Below are 20780 nucleotides of genomic sequence, written 5' to 3'. Positions count from 1 at the left end.
TCAATCTTTTCCGCTGTCTGTCTGTCTGTCTGTCTGTCTGTCTCATCCGTCTTCCATTTCCTCATCTATGCTCTCTTTCTGTCTCAGCTGTTCCTTTTCTTTTTTCTGTCTCACTCTCTCTTTCAGTCAGTCATCTGTCTTATTCTTTGTCATTCAACCTCAATCTCTCTCTCTCTCACTCAGTCTCTTTATGTCTCCACCCCTGATATCACTTTCTCTCTTCCTTTCCCTGTTTCTCTCAGTCACTCTGAGTCAGCATTGGGGCAGAAGTGCCCTGGCCTGTGACTAAAACGTTGGGCCGATGCCAGGGAGTGCATGAATACGATATGCCATCGATCTCTCGGGGGAAGAAGGTCAGATGGCCATCCCACGGCCAGACTTTGTTAATTCAATGGTGCGGTTTAGCAGTTGCCCACAGGGAGTGTTTGTTTGCACTATTAAGAGATGCAATATGAAAGTGTGACCCCTGGACAGGTTCAGAATACGTTTTTCTTTTTTTCTACTATACCCAGAATCCAACGCTGGCCAAGTAAATTGGACGTGAGATGGAATACAGCCATAATACAGTATTGCGTTATTTTTCATTGAGACAAGTTCTGCAGCCTGCTTGTTTAATATCTATTATTCTGCTGCCCCTCCTTAAGTGGTCTTATCAAATGGCCCTGCGGCAAAAAAGACCCTCCAATATCCATTCATGACTTGCATACCATATCAGCAGAATATTGAATCATCCGCAAGCTTATGGAATCTGTCTCAGGCATAAACAAAAGCGCTGTGCCGTTATGCTAAATTCTCTTTCCCTGATGAATGGGCCGTATTTCGCTGATTGGACACCTTATGACACAAATTAAATTCACCATCCCACCCTCTGCTGTCTGGGAGGTGAGATTCTTCTCCCCCCCAGGAGCACAAAATGTCAGCTGTCACATTAATAGGAGAATCATGACGCATTCGTCGCTTTCGGGCAGAAACCATGTATATCCATAATGTCAACCTTTTTGTTTTTGTAAAAGAATGCCCTACTCTGTCCTACTACTACAGTGTAACACAAAAGTAGAAGAAATCTGCAATTTTTGTACAAGATAAATGAAGTGACCGTGAAAGCGATTTATATTAGTCTGTGTTTTTTGAGGGGCGATATAGCCGCTCCTATATGTCCAGCTTTTGGTGTATGACAACCGGGCTAGCATCCCCAGCCCGCCTGTTTAGCAGGCTGGCATGCTTTAATAATACTAAACACAACAGAAACTCCAGTGCTTTAATATTGGGGGACAGTCTAGTTTGTCATTTAATTCTCCCGGGTACTACCCATAGACTGCTGTATTTCACAGTAGGTGCTCCCGGGACCTTAACAGATTCTGTACATAGGACGTCTGAGAACGTCATAAGGACCCCGAAATATTAGTACTATCGACGTGTGAGGAAGTCCTAGCGACGTCCCAGCGACGCGGGGCGAGATAAGAATATTCAGAATTTTTCCTATTTTTTTTTTTGGCATTTCGCTTTTCGCTTGCCGTATGCTAACGCTCAGTGCAACTATTAGCTTGTCATTGACTCCCATGTTAGCGTGGCGGAAAGAATGACTCGTATCTCCTAATCCAAGGCGCTCTCCGCGGTGATGAATGGATCGATATGCTGGCGCTTCATTTCTGCTCCTCATCCGTCTCTCCCGCAAAATATGAACGTTTTTTGGAGCGTAAAACAATATAATTTTATTAAGATGATCGGGGATGTGAGGTCCCTTTGTAAAGTCAACTTTTTTAGGCAAGTGTTTCCTGTTTCATGGCTTTCAAAGTAAAAGCGATCAGACAACTCTGGCACTCTATAGCCTTTATTTTGAAGGCACTTCCTGTACTAAATGTGTTAATCACATTTCATATCATTGTTATGCTGATGACACCCAATTGTATTTTTCTTTTAAATCCTCTCTCAGCATTCTAACTTATCCATTTTAAAAGAATGTCTTAATTCTATTAAGGACTGCATGTCCCAAAACTTTTTACAGTTGAACCCTGACAAGACTGAGATCCTAATTATAGGACCCGAGAGCACCCACTGTGAAATACGGCAGTACTATGGGTATTACAGCAAATTTTCCGAAGGTGTCAAAAAACCTAGGTGTACTTTTTGATCACCAAATGAGTTTCGAACCACATGTAAAAAAAGGTTGTCCAAACATGTTTTTTCCAACTGAGAAACATTGCCAAAATGAAGACTTTATTAACACCACAAGACCTGGAAAAACGTATCCACGCTTTTATTTCGTCCCGCCTGGACTATTGTAATTCCTTGTTTACAACATTGAGTCGCTCCTCTATACACCGCCTCCAACTTGTGCAGAATGTGGCTGCTAGACTGCTAACTAACACACAGAGGAGGTCACACATCACTCCTGTGCTTGCGGCCTTGCATTGGCTACCAATCGACTCCAGAATTAAATTTAAAAATGTATTAATTACTTATAAATGTCTTCATGGGCTGGGCCCAATTTATCTGGTGCACCCCAAGGTGAATATGAGACAACTTAGGTCTTCAGACAAAGGTCTTCTCATTATCCCCGGCCGCCACTAAGCTGCATGCGAACCAAAGGTGATCGAGCTTACGCATTTGTTGCACCTATACGCTGTGGAATGATTTACCACTCTGCTTGAGAAACGCTCCGTCTGTTGGCATCTTTAAGACTTTTTTTAGCCTACTAAAAACTCATTTGTACCGCAAACATTTTGGTTTGCTCCAGTGATTGCTTAAATCTTTTGTTGATTTCTATGTACTGTTCCATCTTATCTATTTCTAGGTACTGTCTCTGCTGCTCTATTTTTTTATTTCATTGTTGGTTTATTTTTGATTGATTGATTGTTTTATTCCTTTTATTTTATTGTACAGCTAGCACCTGTACAGCACATGCCGCGGTACAGAACCGCGGCATGATCCGATGCAGACCTTAATACCCACCTCAGACTTTAGAACTAACTAACTCCTGCCACTATATGTCCTTTTCCTGTCCCCCCGATATTTCCCAGTCTATTACATATACCTTCCCATAATGTGTGCCTCCCATGCCGCTAGTCATGTAGATGGCGAGTGGCCCATAGTTAATAGTCTTTCTATTTCATATAACTCAGGTAATGGTATAGCTCAGCTGCCTAGTCCAGTCTTTGACATCCCTGCCAGGATCGCTCCACGAACCCTCCACTTGCTGAAAAGTTAACCGTTTTTGACATATTTGGCTACGAGGTGTACACTCAGAGCCAGACCCCTAAGGGTCCATTTGGAAACTATAGTTTCAATAATGCTGTGGACCCTGGGGAACTCCCTCAAGCACCCCTGGGGGTCCCCGGACCCCACTTTAGGAACCACTGCCTTAGCCAATCCGTCCCCCAACCACTCCTCCAGCCCATTATTTTTTTATCTATTATCTATTTTCGATCTACTTAACTCTTACCCCACCGAGGCTGCCCACCCCCCTCCCCAGGCGCTGTGATTACAGACCTGCTGTGACCCTCCCACAACCCCCTTCGCCTGTGTTTTCGAGACCTATATCGAACCACTTCTTCATTTCCCTCCCTCTCTCTTGTGACCCCCCTCTGACCCTGGTTTCCATACTCCCCGCTCTTTGTTTGCGTCTGTCTGCCCCCTCCCCAACACCGGCCATTCGATTCCTCGCTGTTCGATCTCAGCGAAAGGGCAAAAAAAAAGGTTTCTTCGGTGGACTGGAAATTACCTCTGGGAACCTTTTAAAAGCTATTGAGTGTTTTCCCCAGGCAGCCTCCACAACCCCCCCCCCCCCCCTGCACCTTGCATGCTTCTGCATGTTGTGTTTTCCACAAGCAGATGAAGACAGAGATAGGAATCAGACCATTTAATAAACACCCTTATGGATTTAGTTAAAAGCTTCCACTATAACTAAAGTGGACACGTTCTGTGTCAATTCCTCCTCGCTTGTACCGTCACCTCATCACTGCATCCTCTCTCTCCCGCAGAAGTCTCACATCCACATTTACATAAAGCACGGAGAGGAACACAGCGCTCGATTGAATTTAAATTGCGGCGCGACAATCTCCCGCACGCGTGCGTGCATGCCCCCCCCCCCACACACACACACACACACACATGCATGCACGCACTCGTGAGTGCGCACACGATTTACTGATGCTGCCTCTACAATCTTTTTTATCCCTCTTGTCGCTCTGCTTGGTGCTGATGCGTTTCGAGCAGGTGATGATGGTGCGTTACAGATGTTGGACGGGCCTATAAATATGGATTGAGTAATAATATGAGCCTTTGCTCCTATATATGATGCACTCTCACATTCTGAATCCCCACGGCAGCCTGAATATGCTCAGGACTCTCTGCATTACTTTGGCCTCTGTGTCTCAATCAGCCAAAATAACCCAATTAGTTCGCATTTCTTACAGATGATAGCATAATGTTATGCTTTAGCTATTTAAAAATAGCAGACCTACAAGCTCGTATCGCGCCACCGAGTGGCGCGATACGAGCTTGTAGGTCTGCTATTTTTTAAGAATCGAAGAGCGACTGACGTTTTTAGAATCTGATCTCAGGTCAGAATGGGTTCATCAGACCAGTGTGTGTCTGGCGGAAACCTCGTATGAATCTGATCTCAGGTCAGAATGGGATATATCTCTGCTGTCGGGAAGAAACCACCTAGCTCCAAAATGTTCATTTTTCAGGAGATGAAAAATGTACATTTTTCAGGAAATGAAGAAAACCTTATAATATAAGGTTTTCTTCATTTCCTGAAAAATGTACATTTTGATGAGGCAGTATTGCTTTGTTTTAAAAATATTATTTTTAAAACAAAGCAATACTGCCTCATCAAAGTTGGTGTTGTGACTTTATATATTGTTAATTACTTGCATGAGAGGGGGAGAGGTGGTGGAGTTAGCTGCTTTAGCAGACAGTTTGATGGTCCAATGGCGTTAAGAGGTTTTGTCCAAAGCGTTTTTTTTTTTACAATCAATATTTTAGACGTAAAGGGAGTTAGGAGGTTTCCTCCCGACAGCGACGCATTATATTCTATTTTTGGCTTTTCTGCCTTTTATTTGGATAGTACAGTGAAGAGAGAGACGGGGAGTGACACGCAGCAAAGATCGTCAGGCTAGGGAATCGAACCCACGACTCATTGTCAGGCTGCATTAGAGCCTATATATGCGCGGTTTGCGCCTTAACCACTAGGCCTTCTGCACCCCACAGACGTATACAGGTGACATACGGTACTAGCATTAAGAAGTCTCTTCTTTTGGCTCTTTATGCATTATCACTTTTATAACTAAGGGGTGTGTGTGTGTGTGTGTGTGTGTGTGTGTGTGTGTGTGTGTGTGTGTCTGTGTGTGACTGTGTGTGTGTGTGTGTGTGTGTGTGGCTGTGGCTGCGTGTGTTTAATGATGTACTCCTCCCATGCGTTTCTTCCTCCCTGTCAATCTCTTCTCCTATCATATTTATCCCACTCATCAGCTCATTCAGTTCCAACCTGCCTCTATTGATTAATTCATAGATTAACTACGTGTTATCTGAATGTTGCTCTTTAAAACCCCGTCCCAATGCATCTCCTGAGGCACTATAGGCTGACAATTTTAATGTCGTTTCACTCCATTATTCAATGAATTGCCAAAACATTTTCTCCTATATGCACAACTTTGTGTGCATAGGTGTGTTTGAGTGTACCACGGAATGTGATGATTTGATTGGCTGAACACAGAATGTGATGATGTATCAGTGAGATTTTCTTAATGGGGGTTGACTAGCGAATCGATTCAGACGCTGTCTGTTGGTCTATTACACTGTAATAGAACAGACTGTAATAATTACAGTACTACTAGTGGTCTTATTTATGTTGATGCTTTTATGCCTCGCAAAGGCATCCAGAATGCACAAATATCATGTCCTTCTGAACGTGGCACGAGGACATTGTTGTCGGCATACTGCTGCAGCTCCGTGATAGATATGGGGATGATTTGGTTTAGATTACATATGCCTTGGTTATATGGTATTGTGTTACGGTCGCTATACAGCCACCTGGTGACAATCCGGTGACGGCTGTGGATTGTATGGAATCCAAAACCGTGGACAGCGCTGTTTGTTGTAGCAGGCGCCAAGGGGTTGGTCTTGAAAATGAAGCCAATGTGGAAGTAATAAAAACGCTACAGTTTTCATTAATGGCCCAGCAAGCTGGTGCTGATTCCCCTCCTCCAGCTGTAAAATGAAGTTTCATTCTGTTGAAGTCAATGGGGGGCTTGACGCGACTTTACACTTGGTGTACTTACCTTTGTAAACTGTTTCATGTTAATTAATTTATGTTTTCAATCGCTATACACAGTAGTTTCAAGACTTCTTTCACACAGTAGGGTATGCTTTTCTGGGCTTGTGATTGGGTTATGCTCAGTGGTGTGCTGTGGATGTTTTAACTAGTAGGGATATATTTTAAGGATGTCAGGTGCACATCACGTCAGCCAGAAAGAAATGTTGCATGTACAGTATAATGTTTATGAATACTGTTGATGATAGAATAAACTAAACGTTATTTCACTTAAAATGTCTAAGAGTGACTGTCTATAATAACAGAAAACGCAACACTAGCGCAATGAATGCCACGAGGAGCCGATATTATGCATTTTTTTCATATGGTCTATATGTCGACAGGCGCACAGGTTTAGGCACAAAACGATGTTTCCTCTGGAGTCTGGACACATGTCTTCTTCGGTAGGTCGTCAGAATAATACTAGGCTAAGCTTGGCCGTTTATAGCCTCGCACTGAGAGGATGTGAAGTGATACTAAGTGAGAAGTGAGAACATCAGGTAATGTTATGCAAAGCATAACAAAGGATGCCTGCCAGCTATAGTAGACGGCGCCACTGTGTTTTAGGTGTTGAGCGTGCCGTCAACACGCATTGTCGTGCATGTGCGTGTATGTGGGGGGGTGTGCGTGCAGCTTCAAAACTACTGCGAAGACCCAACCCTCACTCCCTAGAGTCCCTACCCACCAATAACACACTGGTTGCGGTCACAATTTTTTCTGAACTAGTGGCTTCAAAACGGGTCTGTAGACACCAATTATGGGTGACGTCAGAATCCCTTAGTACACATTTTGTACAGTCTATGCTATTGTGTGTAGAGGGACAGATGGGGATTGTATAGAACCTGTTTGTTGTAAGGGGGTCCAGACAGACAGATAGACAGACAGAAGTTTGGTTTCTTAGCTTGATTGCATTTCGTGCTGGTAAATTGGACTTTTAGCTCTAATTCCATCTCCCCCATTGTAGTGATGCGCCATGACGGGGTGACCACGCTGATGCGCCATCCTGTGAGAGGGTTATCTAATAGTCCAATAAACAGGCTGTAACCTTAACCCATTCTGACCTGAGATCAGATTCATACGAGGTTTCCGCCGGACACACACTGGTCTGATGAACCCATTCTGACCTGAGATCAGATTAAAAAAATGTCAGTCGCTCTTCGATTTTTCAAAAATAGCAGACCTACAAGCTCGTATCGCGCCACTCGGTGGCGCGATATGAGCTTGTAGATCTGATATTTTTCAATAGGTAAAGCATAACATGATGCTGACACCAAAATGGGTGCCCGTTCAGAATGGGTTAAAATCAGGGGTTTTCAACTGGTTTTGATCCAGGGACCACCATTCTGACTAGCAGCAGCCTGGGGACCACCACTATTGTGTCGGGTGGGTTCATCGTAGATCTACGATGGACCCACCCGACACAATAGTGGTGGGGCATTCATGCACCATGGGTTAAGATTGTTATTGTTTTCTTCTTACTTGTTACTCACTAATCACACTATCACAGGCTACATTCATGAGCTGGACAAAAAAATACTATGTTTCAAAGTATTTTATTATCAAAAGTTTTACTAAAGTGTTTTTTACTTGTACTAAGCAGGACTCAAAATAAGTCTAAAAATAATAATCCATTTCAGTTAATCACCCAAACACTGAAGACACATTTGACACTTGGTGCATTTGACAGTCACAGTAGGTTTGTTTCTGACAAACCCCCCCCCCCCCCCCCCACACACACACACACACAGAAACAGAATATATATTTTTATCTTATTCTATTTTAATAATCTTCTCTTTATTTTAACCCAACCTACAACCTGCACTACATTTTACTAGGGCCTTATACAGTACCTTTCTAACATACAGAGGGAACTGTTCATTGTGTACCGTCACTTTAAAAGCGTAATGTATACATCATCGTACGATGGTGTCACGCACCAAAAATAGCCAATCTACAAGCTCACACCGGGGCTCCACCGGGCGCGTTGCGCCTCCGCCGTGTGCGTCAAAAAACGAACCGGCCAACCGGCCCGGGGCAATTTTAATGCAGTCACGCAACGCAACACAACGTGGGCAGAGGAGCCACCCTTCATTGATTAAAACGGGAACATTCCCTGACGGAGACGCGACGCTGACGGGCCCGGTGGAGCCCGCACCTGGTTGCATCGCGTTGTGAGCTTGTAGCTCTGCCTTTTCGGCAACGATAGACTGAGAAGTTGCACATTGAATAGTGAATACGTCACGTATTATGTGAGACTATTCAATCGATCCGCGGCAGATATTATAACTCTATGGCAGGGAGATTTGACTTTCCCAAACGTATTATTATGAATTGAATGAATAATTTATGGCAACATCTTACCGTGCTTGCCTTGGGCAGCAAGCACGGTAAGCATGCATGCGTTGGGTGGAAGAGCAGGATGGTTGTTCCGCTGGCAGCTGATGACTCCGTCTGCTTTTCGTTTGGTTCATTTGACACCTTGAGCACTTGACTTTTTGAAATGTTAGATTCGACTTAAGTTATTATTATTATTTACAAACAAGTAAAAAGAGTGCAAATAAGTTTTATATTATATATTAGAAAGGTAAAAAAAAAGTAAAGAAAAAAAAGGCAAAAATATTGTGTGGAAAAATTTCACCATTATAGATAGATAGATAGATAGTTTTTATTTATTTATATATATATATATTTTTATATTCTTTATATTATTATTATTTTTGGTTATTATTTTTAGTTTTCATACTGAAAATGGTAGCATGCTAATGCTAACTTAATGCTAACATGGTAGCATGCTAATGCTAACATAATAATGCTAACATGGTAATGTGCTAGCATGCTAACATAGCATGCTAACATGATAATGCTAACATGCTAATTAGCATTAGAAAATGGTAGCATTAGCATGCTACCATTTTCAGTATGAAAACTAAAAATAATGACAAAACATATATATATATATATAAAGAATAAAAAAATAAAAAAATAAAAAAAAATCTATCTATCTATAATGGTGAAATTTTTCCTAAAATTTGTAAGAAATGTAGACATAGGCTAACATTTAGATGTGGCGGCCATCTTGAAATAGCACCGCCATATTGGATTCTTGGATGGCTCGGTTAAAAAAGTTAAAGAGGTGACCCAGAGGCATGTTCATGCCAAATTTCACGCTTGTATCACCAAGCGAACAACCGTTCCAAATCCGAATTTTGTGTGCGTGTGTACATCTGTAATCCACGTAACCCGAGAACCGTTCGCCCCACCGACTTCAAATTCGACACACACGTTCCACACACCCACAGGGAGTGCAGTGCCCGGTCTCGAGTCGGCCGCACCCATGGTTGTCCAGAACCGCCACAAAAGGCCTTTTTTATTTGGCGGCCATCTTGAAAAATGACCGCCATATTGGATTTTTCGCTGGCTCGGTTAAAAAAGTTAAAGAGGTGACCCAGAGGCATGTTCATGCCAAATTTCACGCTTGTATCACCAAGTGAAAGGTTCTCTCACAATATGGCTGTTAGCCGCTGTACTATGCTAACTTCTTCTGGTTAGAGGACTATGAAAAACTGGAATTTTGTTTTAGGAAAGGTATTTTTGCTCTAGCAGACTTTTTATGCAAAGCGTGGGAAAAAAGGCAGAATGTTTTGTTTGTGTAAAAAAAAACAACAACGAAACAAACCTGTTTCGTGTACACAATGTAATATTGAAGCAATGATATGGCGTGTCCTATAAGTCCATGTGGGCTGGGCGCCTTTGGTGCATGACACAAAAATAAAGAATCTATCTATCTATCATCTGTATGTCCCAGTGAGGCAAATGGATCAGTGACAGGACATTACCGAGTGCTGGCTTCTCTCATTTCACCACTTTCTTTTCTTCCCAATGTAGTCGTTATGCCACTGGCCTACACTGGCTCACCTGGCAGTGAGTAGCCCCCACTGGGAGGATGTTTGTAGCACCTCCGTCCCACCACCTCTCCCGTTGAACAGCCCCCCCCCCAGCCTCCCCACTGGATTCCCTCACGGCCAATTGTGTTCAGATGGTCTGTTCTGTTGGATGCACAGCTGTGGATTCTAAGTTAACCACTATAGATTCCACGGTGGTGGGCAGGTATTTTCGCCCTGCGCTACCGAGCTCAAGCTTTTCCATGCTAAAATAAGCTACCCACAAATAAATGTCACACACTGGCTCCATATTTATTTGTATTGACATTACATCATACTAGAAAGGTGTGCCAAACACTGGTCTGTTATATAGGCCACACCACCAAAGACACACCTGATGGGGATCAGATAATCATGACCAAGTGGGGAGGAGCAATCAAGGGGCCTTTTGAACCCTGAATACATTGAATTTGCATAGATTTCCCTTCTCTGGTGCACCGTGGACCATAGCTTGCACCTGTTACCTATAACAATGCACGTGCTATCACACACGCAATCACACTCACGCCACGGATTATAAACATGCACGCATACACTCTCTCACTCTCTCTCCCCCCTCAAAAAAGTACATCTCAGGAAGAAATAGATGTTCTTCACATAGTTCAACAGCGCAGCAATTTATCACAATTAGGGGGATGTAAACCTATATGGAAAGTACACCTAACACCCAATCTATCAGTGCAGGACTGGAGACCTGCCTGTTCTCCATACACCGTTAAAACCTAGTCTGTCTGCTCAATATTTAAATGCAAGTCCGACAGGCCCAGTTTGGCCTTATGATTTAAACAGATTGCTTTAACAGTAATGCTTTCAGACCACTCATATTCGCAGCAAATAAATTGTACATTGATGCGCCATCCTGTGAGAGGGTTATCTAATAGTCCAATAAACAGGCTGTAACCTTAAAATCATGGATTCACAAGATCTGGCATTTATTGATTGCCCATAATTATCCCAAATTGAATGGTCATGTGATATACATATGAACAGCAAAGACATATATGAAAGCAAATACGACCTGTTCGAATCAGATTCGATCATATCAGTCCACAGATCGGGGCGCCCCTCGAAGCACAGGCCAGAGCGTTGTCTGACCCGGAGAATTCTGACGTGTCTCCACTTATATAGGAATCCGTCTTGTCACTCAGTGACCTTGCTTGGGCCCAGCTCGGCTGCACACTCTTAAAAGTAATGGTAACTGCTTAAAGGGTCTACTTTCCCCCATCAGTAGCATAGCAATCCCCCTGCTGATTTCGACAGAGAATCGTTCATATGTTGTAGTTGTACTATAGTGTGCAAAAGTGCTCTGATTAATAATGTATTAAATGTATCAAATAATTTTTTATAATATATTTATAATCTTAAATGTAATCTAATTTTGAAACGATAACCTTATTTAGCCTTTACTGCGTGGTTAAATCGATTAATTTGATTTCATGGAAGTCAGTCACATTATGCCTACGTACGTGTGCATCTTTATTAGTCGGCCTACTTTTGCCGTGTTGCCTTATTAGCTGTGCGAGTGTGCGTTATGGTTTGAAGTCGATGCATCGAAGATTTCCACAATGAACATAATAATGTTGTCCATAGTCGTCCCAAGTATAAATCTTTAGCCTTCCCACTCAACTGCCTCACCTGCACTGCCAGACTATAACTGTCTGAAATGCAGCATTCTTCATAGTATCTGCATGTATTTGTCGTATGATGGTTGATTTTGTTCCCGTCTGCCATCACACACGCACATTGTCCGTCTTTTCCGCACATCACACTTTCTTTTTGATCTCTCGACTATGGCTAATGAGGTATGTTTGCTTATTTTAATTCGAGCTGTATACCCCGTACAGCCTGCCTCTGCTCTCTTCCCTTTGCATTCCTCTCTCCTCACCTTACTTTACCCTGCTTTTCTTTCTGTCTTCCTTGTCTCTCTCTCTTTCTCTCTCTCCCTCTTTCTCCCAGGGTGTCGGTGTGTGACGAGGACAAGTTGACGCATAATGAGTTCATTGGGGAGTCGCGGGTTGCCCTGCGCCGTGTGAAGCCTGACCAGACCAAACACTTTAACATCTGTCTGGAGCACCCACCCCCTGTGAGAGAGGGAGAGGGAGAGAGGGATACAGAGTGGGAGAGGAACAGGGAGAGAGAGAGAGAGAGAGAGAGAGAGGTCCAGAGAAGCAGATGGACAGGCAACCTAACAGATGGACAGACAGACAGACAGACAGAGAGTAGGTCAGAGACACTGATGGGGGGCTAACGGACAGCTAGAAAGTGAGTGCAAAGAGCTGCAACCAGAGAGGCAAAAGCTAAAAGGAGTTTGCACAGAGGAATGGAGAGCTAAAGTGGTGGTAACGGGGGGGAAATGAGGCAGAATCTGACTGATATAGTCACCCAATGAGAGGATGAAGGCAGGAGACATGGAGGGAGTGCGCAAGATTGAAATAATGACACTCTTGGAGGTGAAATGCCATGTGCTCGTGACGTTGAGGGTTTGAGAGGTCTCGTCGCGTCGAGTCTGACTGTTCTCTGATATCTCCAAACGTTATGACATTTCTTTTACATGAAAAGTTTGTCATTGGGCATGGAAGAACTCATTATCTTTTTTCCGATTTCTGGTTGACCGCCCTCCCTATTTTATTTGTCTCCAGACCTTGTGGGGTGTCCTCAGACTCAGCTCAGAGCTGCCGACTTGTCATTCAAATGCCTTCAGAGGGGGCCATGTCCTTTTGAAATTGCTACTTTTCCCATAATGGATGTGGCAGTTTAGGGCCGATTCATACTCCTATTTTACCGCTGTTTCGGCGCTCTAGTGCCGAAATGATTTCGGCTCGTCAGAAATTTTCAGTAGCACCGAAGAGCCGACTTTAGGACGGTACCCGCCCCCCCGAACCTCAAATGACGTCAAATTGTAGGCTCTACAGCGCCGAACCGACTTTTATTCGGCTCTAAAATAGGAGTATGAATCGGCCCTTATACTGCCTCCTTGGTGGAGAGGTCTTCACACTACTCTGCGCATTTCTTGTCTAGATAGCTACAGTAAAGCCATTACTCAGAGATGTTCTCATATATCAAAGCTAATCTACTTCCACATTATTTGAGATTTATTCCAATGTACCCAGACGTCCTGTGATTTTTATACTTCCTATCTAAAATACCAGTAGCAGCGAGAGGGAAAAGTGTAGATTTAGACAAGCAGAGAAGGTGGAGACAAAGAGCAGAGGGACATCAATGGAGAAGGACAAAGTCGAGAGATCAGAAGCAAGTGGATTAAAAATAAATGAGCGTGGTGGAGAGTAGGAGGAGATAGATAAGTGAAATAGGGAGGTAGCTGCATGCTCGGGGGGGGGGGGGGGGGGGGGGGTTGTGTTCTATTAGTAAGAGCCATAGAGCGGCTGCTGGTATTGGATTGGCCTATCTCGGTGAGTGGCCTGTTGATGATCAAAAGCCAAAGCTCTTTGTCATCCAATAGACCAGACGCTGTCAGGCCTGTGTATTGTTCAAAGTAGAATTCTCCCTCAGTTCTCCATTTTACCATCTATTCATCCTTTGCACACCCCCAGGGCTAATTTATACTTTGGCACAAGACCGTGTTGCTTGACAAAAATATCTAATTTATAATAAATCTGTTATTTTCGTCAAGTGTATTGTATGACAAAGTAAGCCCTTGCCCTCCTCACACTCTATCCTCCTCATCCCCCCTTAGACAGATAGGCCTTTATTGATTCTGCGGGGGAAATTCAATTGGCATGCAGTGCCACAGTTCTGAAGTTAGGTGCAGAAAAAGAGATGCAGCTATAGGAAGAACAAATAATAGTCATTAAAAAAATCATAAATTAATAATAATAATAAAGAGTAAGCAAGTAGTAACTTTACAGGGATTAGAAATAGAGTAGAAACAAGGGGATTTAGGAATACTGTTGACACCAACCCTTTTTTTTTGCAAAAGAATACACTTTCCTGGGGGTCTTTATGTGTGTAATATGTGGTTTTAGACATTTTTTATTTTATCAGTGAGCCCAGTGTCTATGATGTCATGGACACTGGGCTCACTTACTTCCTGGACTACATCAAGGAATCTTTGAGAAGGAAGAGAAGTGGTCACGTGACACGCGCCATGATACTTTCATGGACACTTTCATGGGAGCCAAACTACCCGGAAGTTTGGCAGAATGCACTTGACCAGTGACCAGCTCATGAACAATCATTATTTATGAATGACTGAGACCTTTTGTAAAGTAATCACTTCTGGAAAATAACAGAAGATATGTAACACATTATTGTCTGCTGTGTTGCTTTTCAATGTGTACACTGTGTAATTTTTATATAGGTATGGTATCTAAAGAACACAAAGTACCTTTTTGAACGTACCAAGTATCGCAAGACTTCCCACCGTTTCCTGTCTGGCAGCCAAATATCGCGATACTTCGGAGCCAGAAACGATACCTGCTGCTGTTTAGATACTCAGATAAAATTATATACTGTGCACTCTGTACACATCGAAAAGTAAGTGATTAGAAAACAACCTGTGATATGTCTTCTTTTATATTCCTGAACCGATTATATGACAAAGGTCTCAATTGTTCATAAATAATGTTTGTTATGAGCTGTCCAGCCAGCTCCATTCACTGCCATGTATTCATTTAACATCCGGTGTGAGTTTGGCTCCCATGAAAGTGTCCATGAAAGTGTCATGGCGCAGCCCCGTCACGTGACCACTTCTCTTCCTTCTCAAAGCTTCCTTGGACTACATGTTGTCTCAGTAAGACAGCCCTCACCCTAGCCACAAGGTAGAGCAGTGTACCAAAGCATTATGGGAATTGTAGTCCAGGAAGGAAGTGTAGACACTGGGCGAAAATCTAAAATATCTAAAACCACATATTACACACATAAAGACCCCAGGAAAGTATTCTAGATCTTCTAAACGTTATTAACATATATATTTTTAGCGTCCCTTTAACTAACTAGAGCTACTGTAGAAATATATCATTTTAAAAATAGTTCTCGTTTTAGTCGTTGCTGTTCCTTAGCGCGATGCAACAGCTATTAGCAGGCGTATAGAACTAAGTGTATAGTCACCAACAGTAAGCTAGTAAACGGTAAGCTTATATATTTCTGTCCCTTCTTTTTCCTTCCTCCAGCTGTCTTCTCCCTCTGCGATGAGTGCCGCCCTGAGAGGGATATCGTGCTATCTGAGAGAGGTAACGAGCGCCGTCCGGCCTGGTCACCTCTGTCTGTCCGGCTGCGTCACTCTCCTCTCTGTCTGCCTGACAATCCATTTATCCGGCTGTCCCCCATTTTGACCGGTCCTCCTCGTACAAATTGTTTACCAACCGGCGTGTCTGTCTCTACGTTCCTTTTCAGGTTGTCTGATGTGTCCTGTGATAGCTGGTGTATCTATATGTTAACTGTCTCTTCCCTCCGTCTCACTGTGTTTTAACCACTTTCAACCATGGTGTTCCTATTTTGGAGTGCAGATTTTCCAACAGTTTCAAATATAGCAAAAATAGTAGATCTACAACCTCACGGCGGATCACACTGCAATGCATTGTGAGCATGGGGTTATCATCATATGTGCCGGCTTGAGATGTTGTATTTGCCACGGACATACTAAATGCTAGCCTGGCTCCAGCCCTGAATCGCTACCATTAAAAAAAGATGTCCCGGAGATTCAGGTCTGGTGACTGCCTACGGCGGTGTCCGCCTCTTTTCGAAAATCTGATCGCAGCAGCTGATTGGCCATCCGCCCCGTCTCTCGACATCGTTAAACAACAAACATGGCTGCCCCCACTGCGGTGACTCGGGACCGTTTCAATCTGGCTATTACATCGACCTATGATAAATCGTTTCTTTACAGAAAGGACAGGTTTTATAAACCTATCATCCGACATATTTTACCGCTTTTGATTACATGCTAGTAGCACTCGTTGACTGTGTTTGTTTGATTAGCAACCAGGTTAGCCATAGCCACATGATTGACAACCATGTCATCTGCTTTCCTACAATTCAGATTGGTTGGTATGAACCAATTGCAGAAGACTGCCGCTTTGACAACGGCCATTCCAGAAACTGCTGCCGTGGAGAGGGCTTTCAGTGTCAGGCTAAATAAATGCACTAAATGAGCCATAGTGTCTATGCCAATTAATGTACTACATATTTCTGCATTCATTAAATCAGTGTCCCACCTATTCTGAAGAAAACTTGGAGAGTGGCAACTGGCAAGTCGGCCACTGTGTATAGCCTACTCGCTCTATGCATCAATGCAGCATGGTACAATAATTGGGTTTTAATCAAAGATTTGCCATGGACATTGCTACGAAGTGTTGCGGACACATAATGTTTGCTGTTTCCTTGTGACATTGTCATGCACAATAGGTCTTAAAGGTTTTATGACATTCATTTTCATTTATTTTTCTTTTTCTTTTTTCTTTTAGGTTTTATGACCTCAATTACACCCAAAAAACTTTGAACATTCAGTGGATTTCCTGTGGTCTGAAGTTTTCTTTGGGGTTTGGAAGCCTTTTGAGCTACAATGAAAACAGGCAACACAGTGAAAACCGTGACATCTGCTGGCAAATCCCATTGACATATATGGGATTTGCAGGCTCTTACATCACAAACTGCCGGCAAATCAGAGCACCTGTTTGAGCCAGAAAACCCCAGATCACAGAAAATCTACTGAATGTTAAAAGTTCATGTTTTTTGGGTGCAATTGAGATTAGAAAACCTAAAGAAAATAAGAACAATTCCAAAACCTTTTTTTTAATGTCACAATCCCTTTAAGTGATTGAAAAAAAAATCTGTATCTGTTTTTCTCTCTGTTCCATCGTTCTTGGCCATGTGTCAGCACAGCAGTAGTTGTTTGTCTCAACCTGCCTAATGAGTTACTTCCTATTGATTTGTTTATTTTATTGCCCACGTAGCTGGTGGGAATCATCCTCACTAACTGCTTTTGTCTGAGCCTTAATTTCGATACAGCAGTTAATCACACCAGATGGTACAATTCATACTGGGTAGCCCAGAGAAAGAGTCAAAGACAGACAGAGAGAGATAGATGAAGGAGAGTTGGAAATAAAGAGGGTCTAGATGAAGAGAGTGAAGTAAGGGAGAAATGTGGGGTGTGGAGCCTATCGATCCACTTGTCTTTCTCCACCGTTTGCCTCAAGATAAGACTTAATGAGAGATGAAGAGATAAAAAGGAGAAGAGAGAGATTCAACAGAGATTGAAGGGATGGGCGCCTTTATCCATTTTATGCATGTGGCAAAACATCAGAGTGATGTGTGTGATATTATCATTTACTTAATTTAACTTGTGACTATGAGACGTAGTGCCACTGCATCCCTGTTGCAGTGATCAAATTACTGAGATGGCCACCTTGTTATTTGAAGAAGCGCACATGTGTCAAAAACAGCTCAGCAGAACAGCTGTGCATATAGCACGTTCACTATAAATAACGTGCACTACGTGTGGCGGTGCCTTTGGCCATGGGGGTTAGTCACGGGGCCTGTGAGAGCATCATTTCCAGTTGCTGCATCCTCGTCTACTTGCATCTGTCACTTTTAATCTGCTCCAGCGCTGTTGCTGTTGTCAGACGTTTTGAACAGACCGCCACATAGTCTGTGGCAGCAGGTCACCACTGCAACTTTGAAAATATGTTGAAAACACAAAATACGTTATTTCTGGCAAGCGTCACTTTGTCACCGACACATAATAACCAGGCTTTAACTGCTGTCGTTTACCTTTATCTGTGTGACAGGTCTATTCAATAAGACGGAGTACAACATTCGGTGTCAGTCGCCTACCGCTTCATTGTTATAATTTAGGTTTTTGGACGTCAATTATCTACATCTCCTAGCTTTGTGGAGGGCAGAAATGATAGGGCAGGTGTGTTCTCAGGGTCTTTTTTTTTATAAATAACTTGAGAGCTCCGAGGGATGCTTTAGTGAATGTTGCTGTAGCCTCCGCTGTGTTGCCGATGGAATCACAGATCAATCAGAACACTCATAAAGAGTATGTGACGGGTTGTTTTTCCACTGTGGATCAAACCACCCCCTGTTGTACTGTAATAGTCATGTGGCTCTCACAAAGACGCTCAAGTGGTTGAAGCCACCTGCAAAACACCAACAGCTGCAGAATATTGGAGGAAATGGAGCTTGCACGTCATTGTTGTTTTGTTCTTGTTTACTCTCTGCCTTTCTAAACATCTACTGGGTTTGTCCTCCTGTCTGTTCTCTCTCTCTCAGTGGGAGAGCGAGCAGCAGACGAGTCTGGAGGAGAGGGGCCGCTTGCTGCTCTGCCTGCAGTACCTGCCCCCGTCCGGTGATGGCGATCACCAGGGCGAGGCCAAGGACCGGGCCCGTGGCGGACTTTGTGTAGGCGTCAAGCGCTGTGCCCACCTAGCAGCCATGGATGTCAACGGCTTCTCTGACCCCTATGTAAAAACGTGAGGATACCGAATTTGTATGTGAAGGTCATATGGTTTCATGTGTATTGGTGAACTTTACATGTGAGAATCATGAGCTCGTCCAAAACAATAGAACTGTAATCTGTATTTAGTGGAATTATGGTATCCTATTTTCCATTGGCAGTAATGAATGCACTCTTAAGACTGATGGGGGCTCTATATCTTTCAAGCTCCATTGCACAGCCATTTCAACATGACCTATCTGGCCCCAATCTCCCTCTCCTAGCTGTGTGGGGCAATTGTTGACCATTGGCTCCGATTGGCCCCCTATTGTTGCTGTTGACCCGGTGATGGATTGGTTTAAGTTAACAATATAGATTAGAAGTAATGGAGATAGATGAGGCCACTTCCCATGTTGTTGGAAGCCCCGTGTCAAGTATTTTACTCATCTGTCAAAGTAATTACAAGCGTATTGACACCCTTCTAAAAGTCTGATAGATTGAAGAACACACCCTCTTGACAATACTGTTATTTTGTATTCTACGCCAGTGTGGTCGGCTGCAGGACTAATTGGCACAGCAGACACTGAAATAGCAAAAGTGTGACAACTGCTGTAATTCATGGTGAAGAGCTGCTCTGTACAAAAGAAAGTATATCGTTTCTGTCGGGTGGAAAACACTCATTTGTCCAAGAATTTTCAGGATTCAAATTCAGAAGCATCAAAAATAGCAGTTTGACGAGCTCGAAACGCATCGCTTCGTGCCACGTTTCGAACTTGTGGATCTGCAACTGTGGATGCTTTTTTGTGATGCTGTAGTACGAACAAGTAGGGCGGTAATTTAAAAAAAACAACACAAAAAGTTATAATATGGAGTTTCTGCCCGCCAGCGGTGATATACAGTGTATATATTATGTGTGTGTGTGTGGGATGGGGGGGGGGGCAGGGCAGAGAGGAGGCTGAATGAGGCATGTTGAATCAATATATCAGATAATCCATACAAATAGGCTGAACCGCCCACCTGCTGTAATGGTGTCCTGAATGTGTCGCTGATGACCTCGAGGTTGCACCAGGAATAAGTAAAGCGCCATAGATTACATCATGCTTTTGGCTCCTCGGCAGCAGCGATATCGCCCTGTGTGGTTAAGAACAAGCGCAGCATACAAATAGATATGCTGCACACACACACACGCACGCGCGCGCACGCGCGCACACACACACACACACACACACACACACACACACACACACACACACACACACACCTCTCTTCTCCTCTTTGTGTCACTCAATCCAATCTCGTCTTCATCCCATTTTTATACACTTCCCTTTCCTCCTCCCTCTCTTTATCTCTCACTTCCCCTCTCTCTGCCCCCCCCCCCCCCCACCCCCCCCCCACACACACACACACACACACACACACACACATCGACATCGACACAGTGAAATCGCCAAAAAAAAAATCAATTTTACTGTGGCCATAAAACTGTGGTTCTCAACCTTTTCTGGATCACGGCCTGCCTTAATCCATTCTGACCTAAGATCAGATTCATACGAGGTTTTCCACTGGACACACACTGGTCTGATTAGCCCATTCTGACCTGAGATCAGATTCTAAAAATTCAGTCGTTTTTTTTCAAAAATAGCAGACCTACAAGCTGCAAGACCTCATAGCGCGCCACCGAGTGGCGCGCTATGAGCTTGTAGATCTGCTATTTTTCAATAGCTAAAGCATAACATAGTGCCAACACCAAAATGGGTGACCGGTCAGAATGGGTTAATATATCTATCAATCAATCAATCAATTGTATCCGGCCTGTATCAATATACTTTAAGTTTCTAATCGTGGCGTTTTGCCAATTATTTCAGGTCCCACTTGCAATATCCTCATGGCCCCAGCCCCACAGGTTGAGAATCGCTGGTATGAGACATACTTGTAGGCTATAAAATGGTTTATTCACGCATACACACATCTCCAATCTCTGACCTCCTTTGGTTAAGCTTCCTCCGCAGCTGCTTTGTTGTGTCTGAGTGTGTGGGAACATAGTACGTACACACTACACAGCGATTATGGTGCATATTCGTATGTGCACCATACGAGCTGTGGGTGGCAGGAGGGAAGTGATTGTGA

The 20780-nt window shown here is 43.4% G+C and overlaps 1 protein-coding gene across 1 annotated transcript in view; it reads left to right on the top strand.

The window, feature by feature from the left end:
• The window catches only part of LOC310874922 (double C2-like domain-containing protein alpha), a gene marked incomplete at its 5' end in the record, with an annotated part of 48449 nt that overhangs the window by 18587 nt on the left and 9082 nt on the right, over nucleotides 1-20780 (top strand). Inside the window, 3 exon segments of the mRNA XM_083787846.1 lie at nucleotides 12215-12341; nucleotides 15388-15447; nucleotides 18491-18690. Coding sequence (XP_083643972.1) covers nucleotides 12215-12341; nucleotides 15388-15447; nucleotides 18491-18690 — 387 coding nt within the window.

This window comes from Protomyctophum parallelum (genome assembly GCF_964188405.1).
Source record: "Protomyctophum parallelum genome assembly, chromosome: 17".
In the NCBI taxonomy this organism is placed as follows: Eukaryota; Metazoa; Chordata; class Actinopteri; order Myctophiformes; family Myctophidae; genus Protomyctophum; species Protomyctophum parallelum.
Note: the sequence above shows the minus strand (reverse complement) of the source record. Positions and strands in the feature narration are given on the sequence as shown.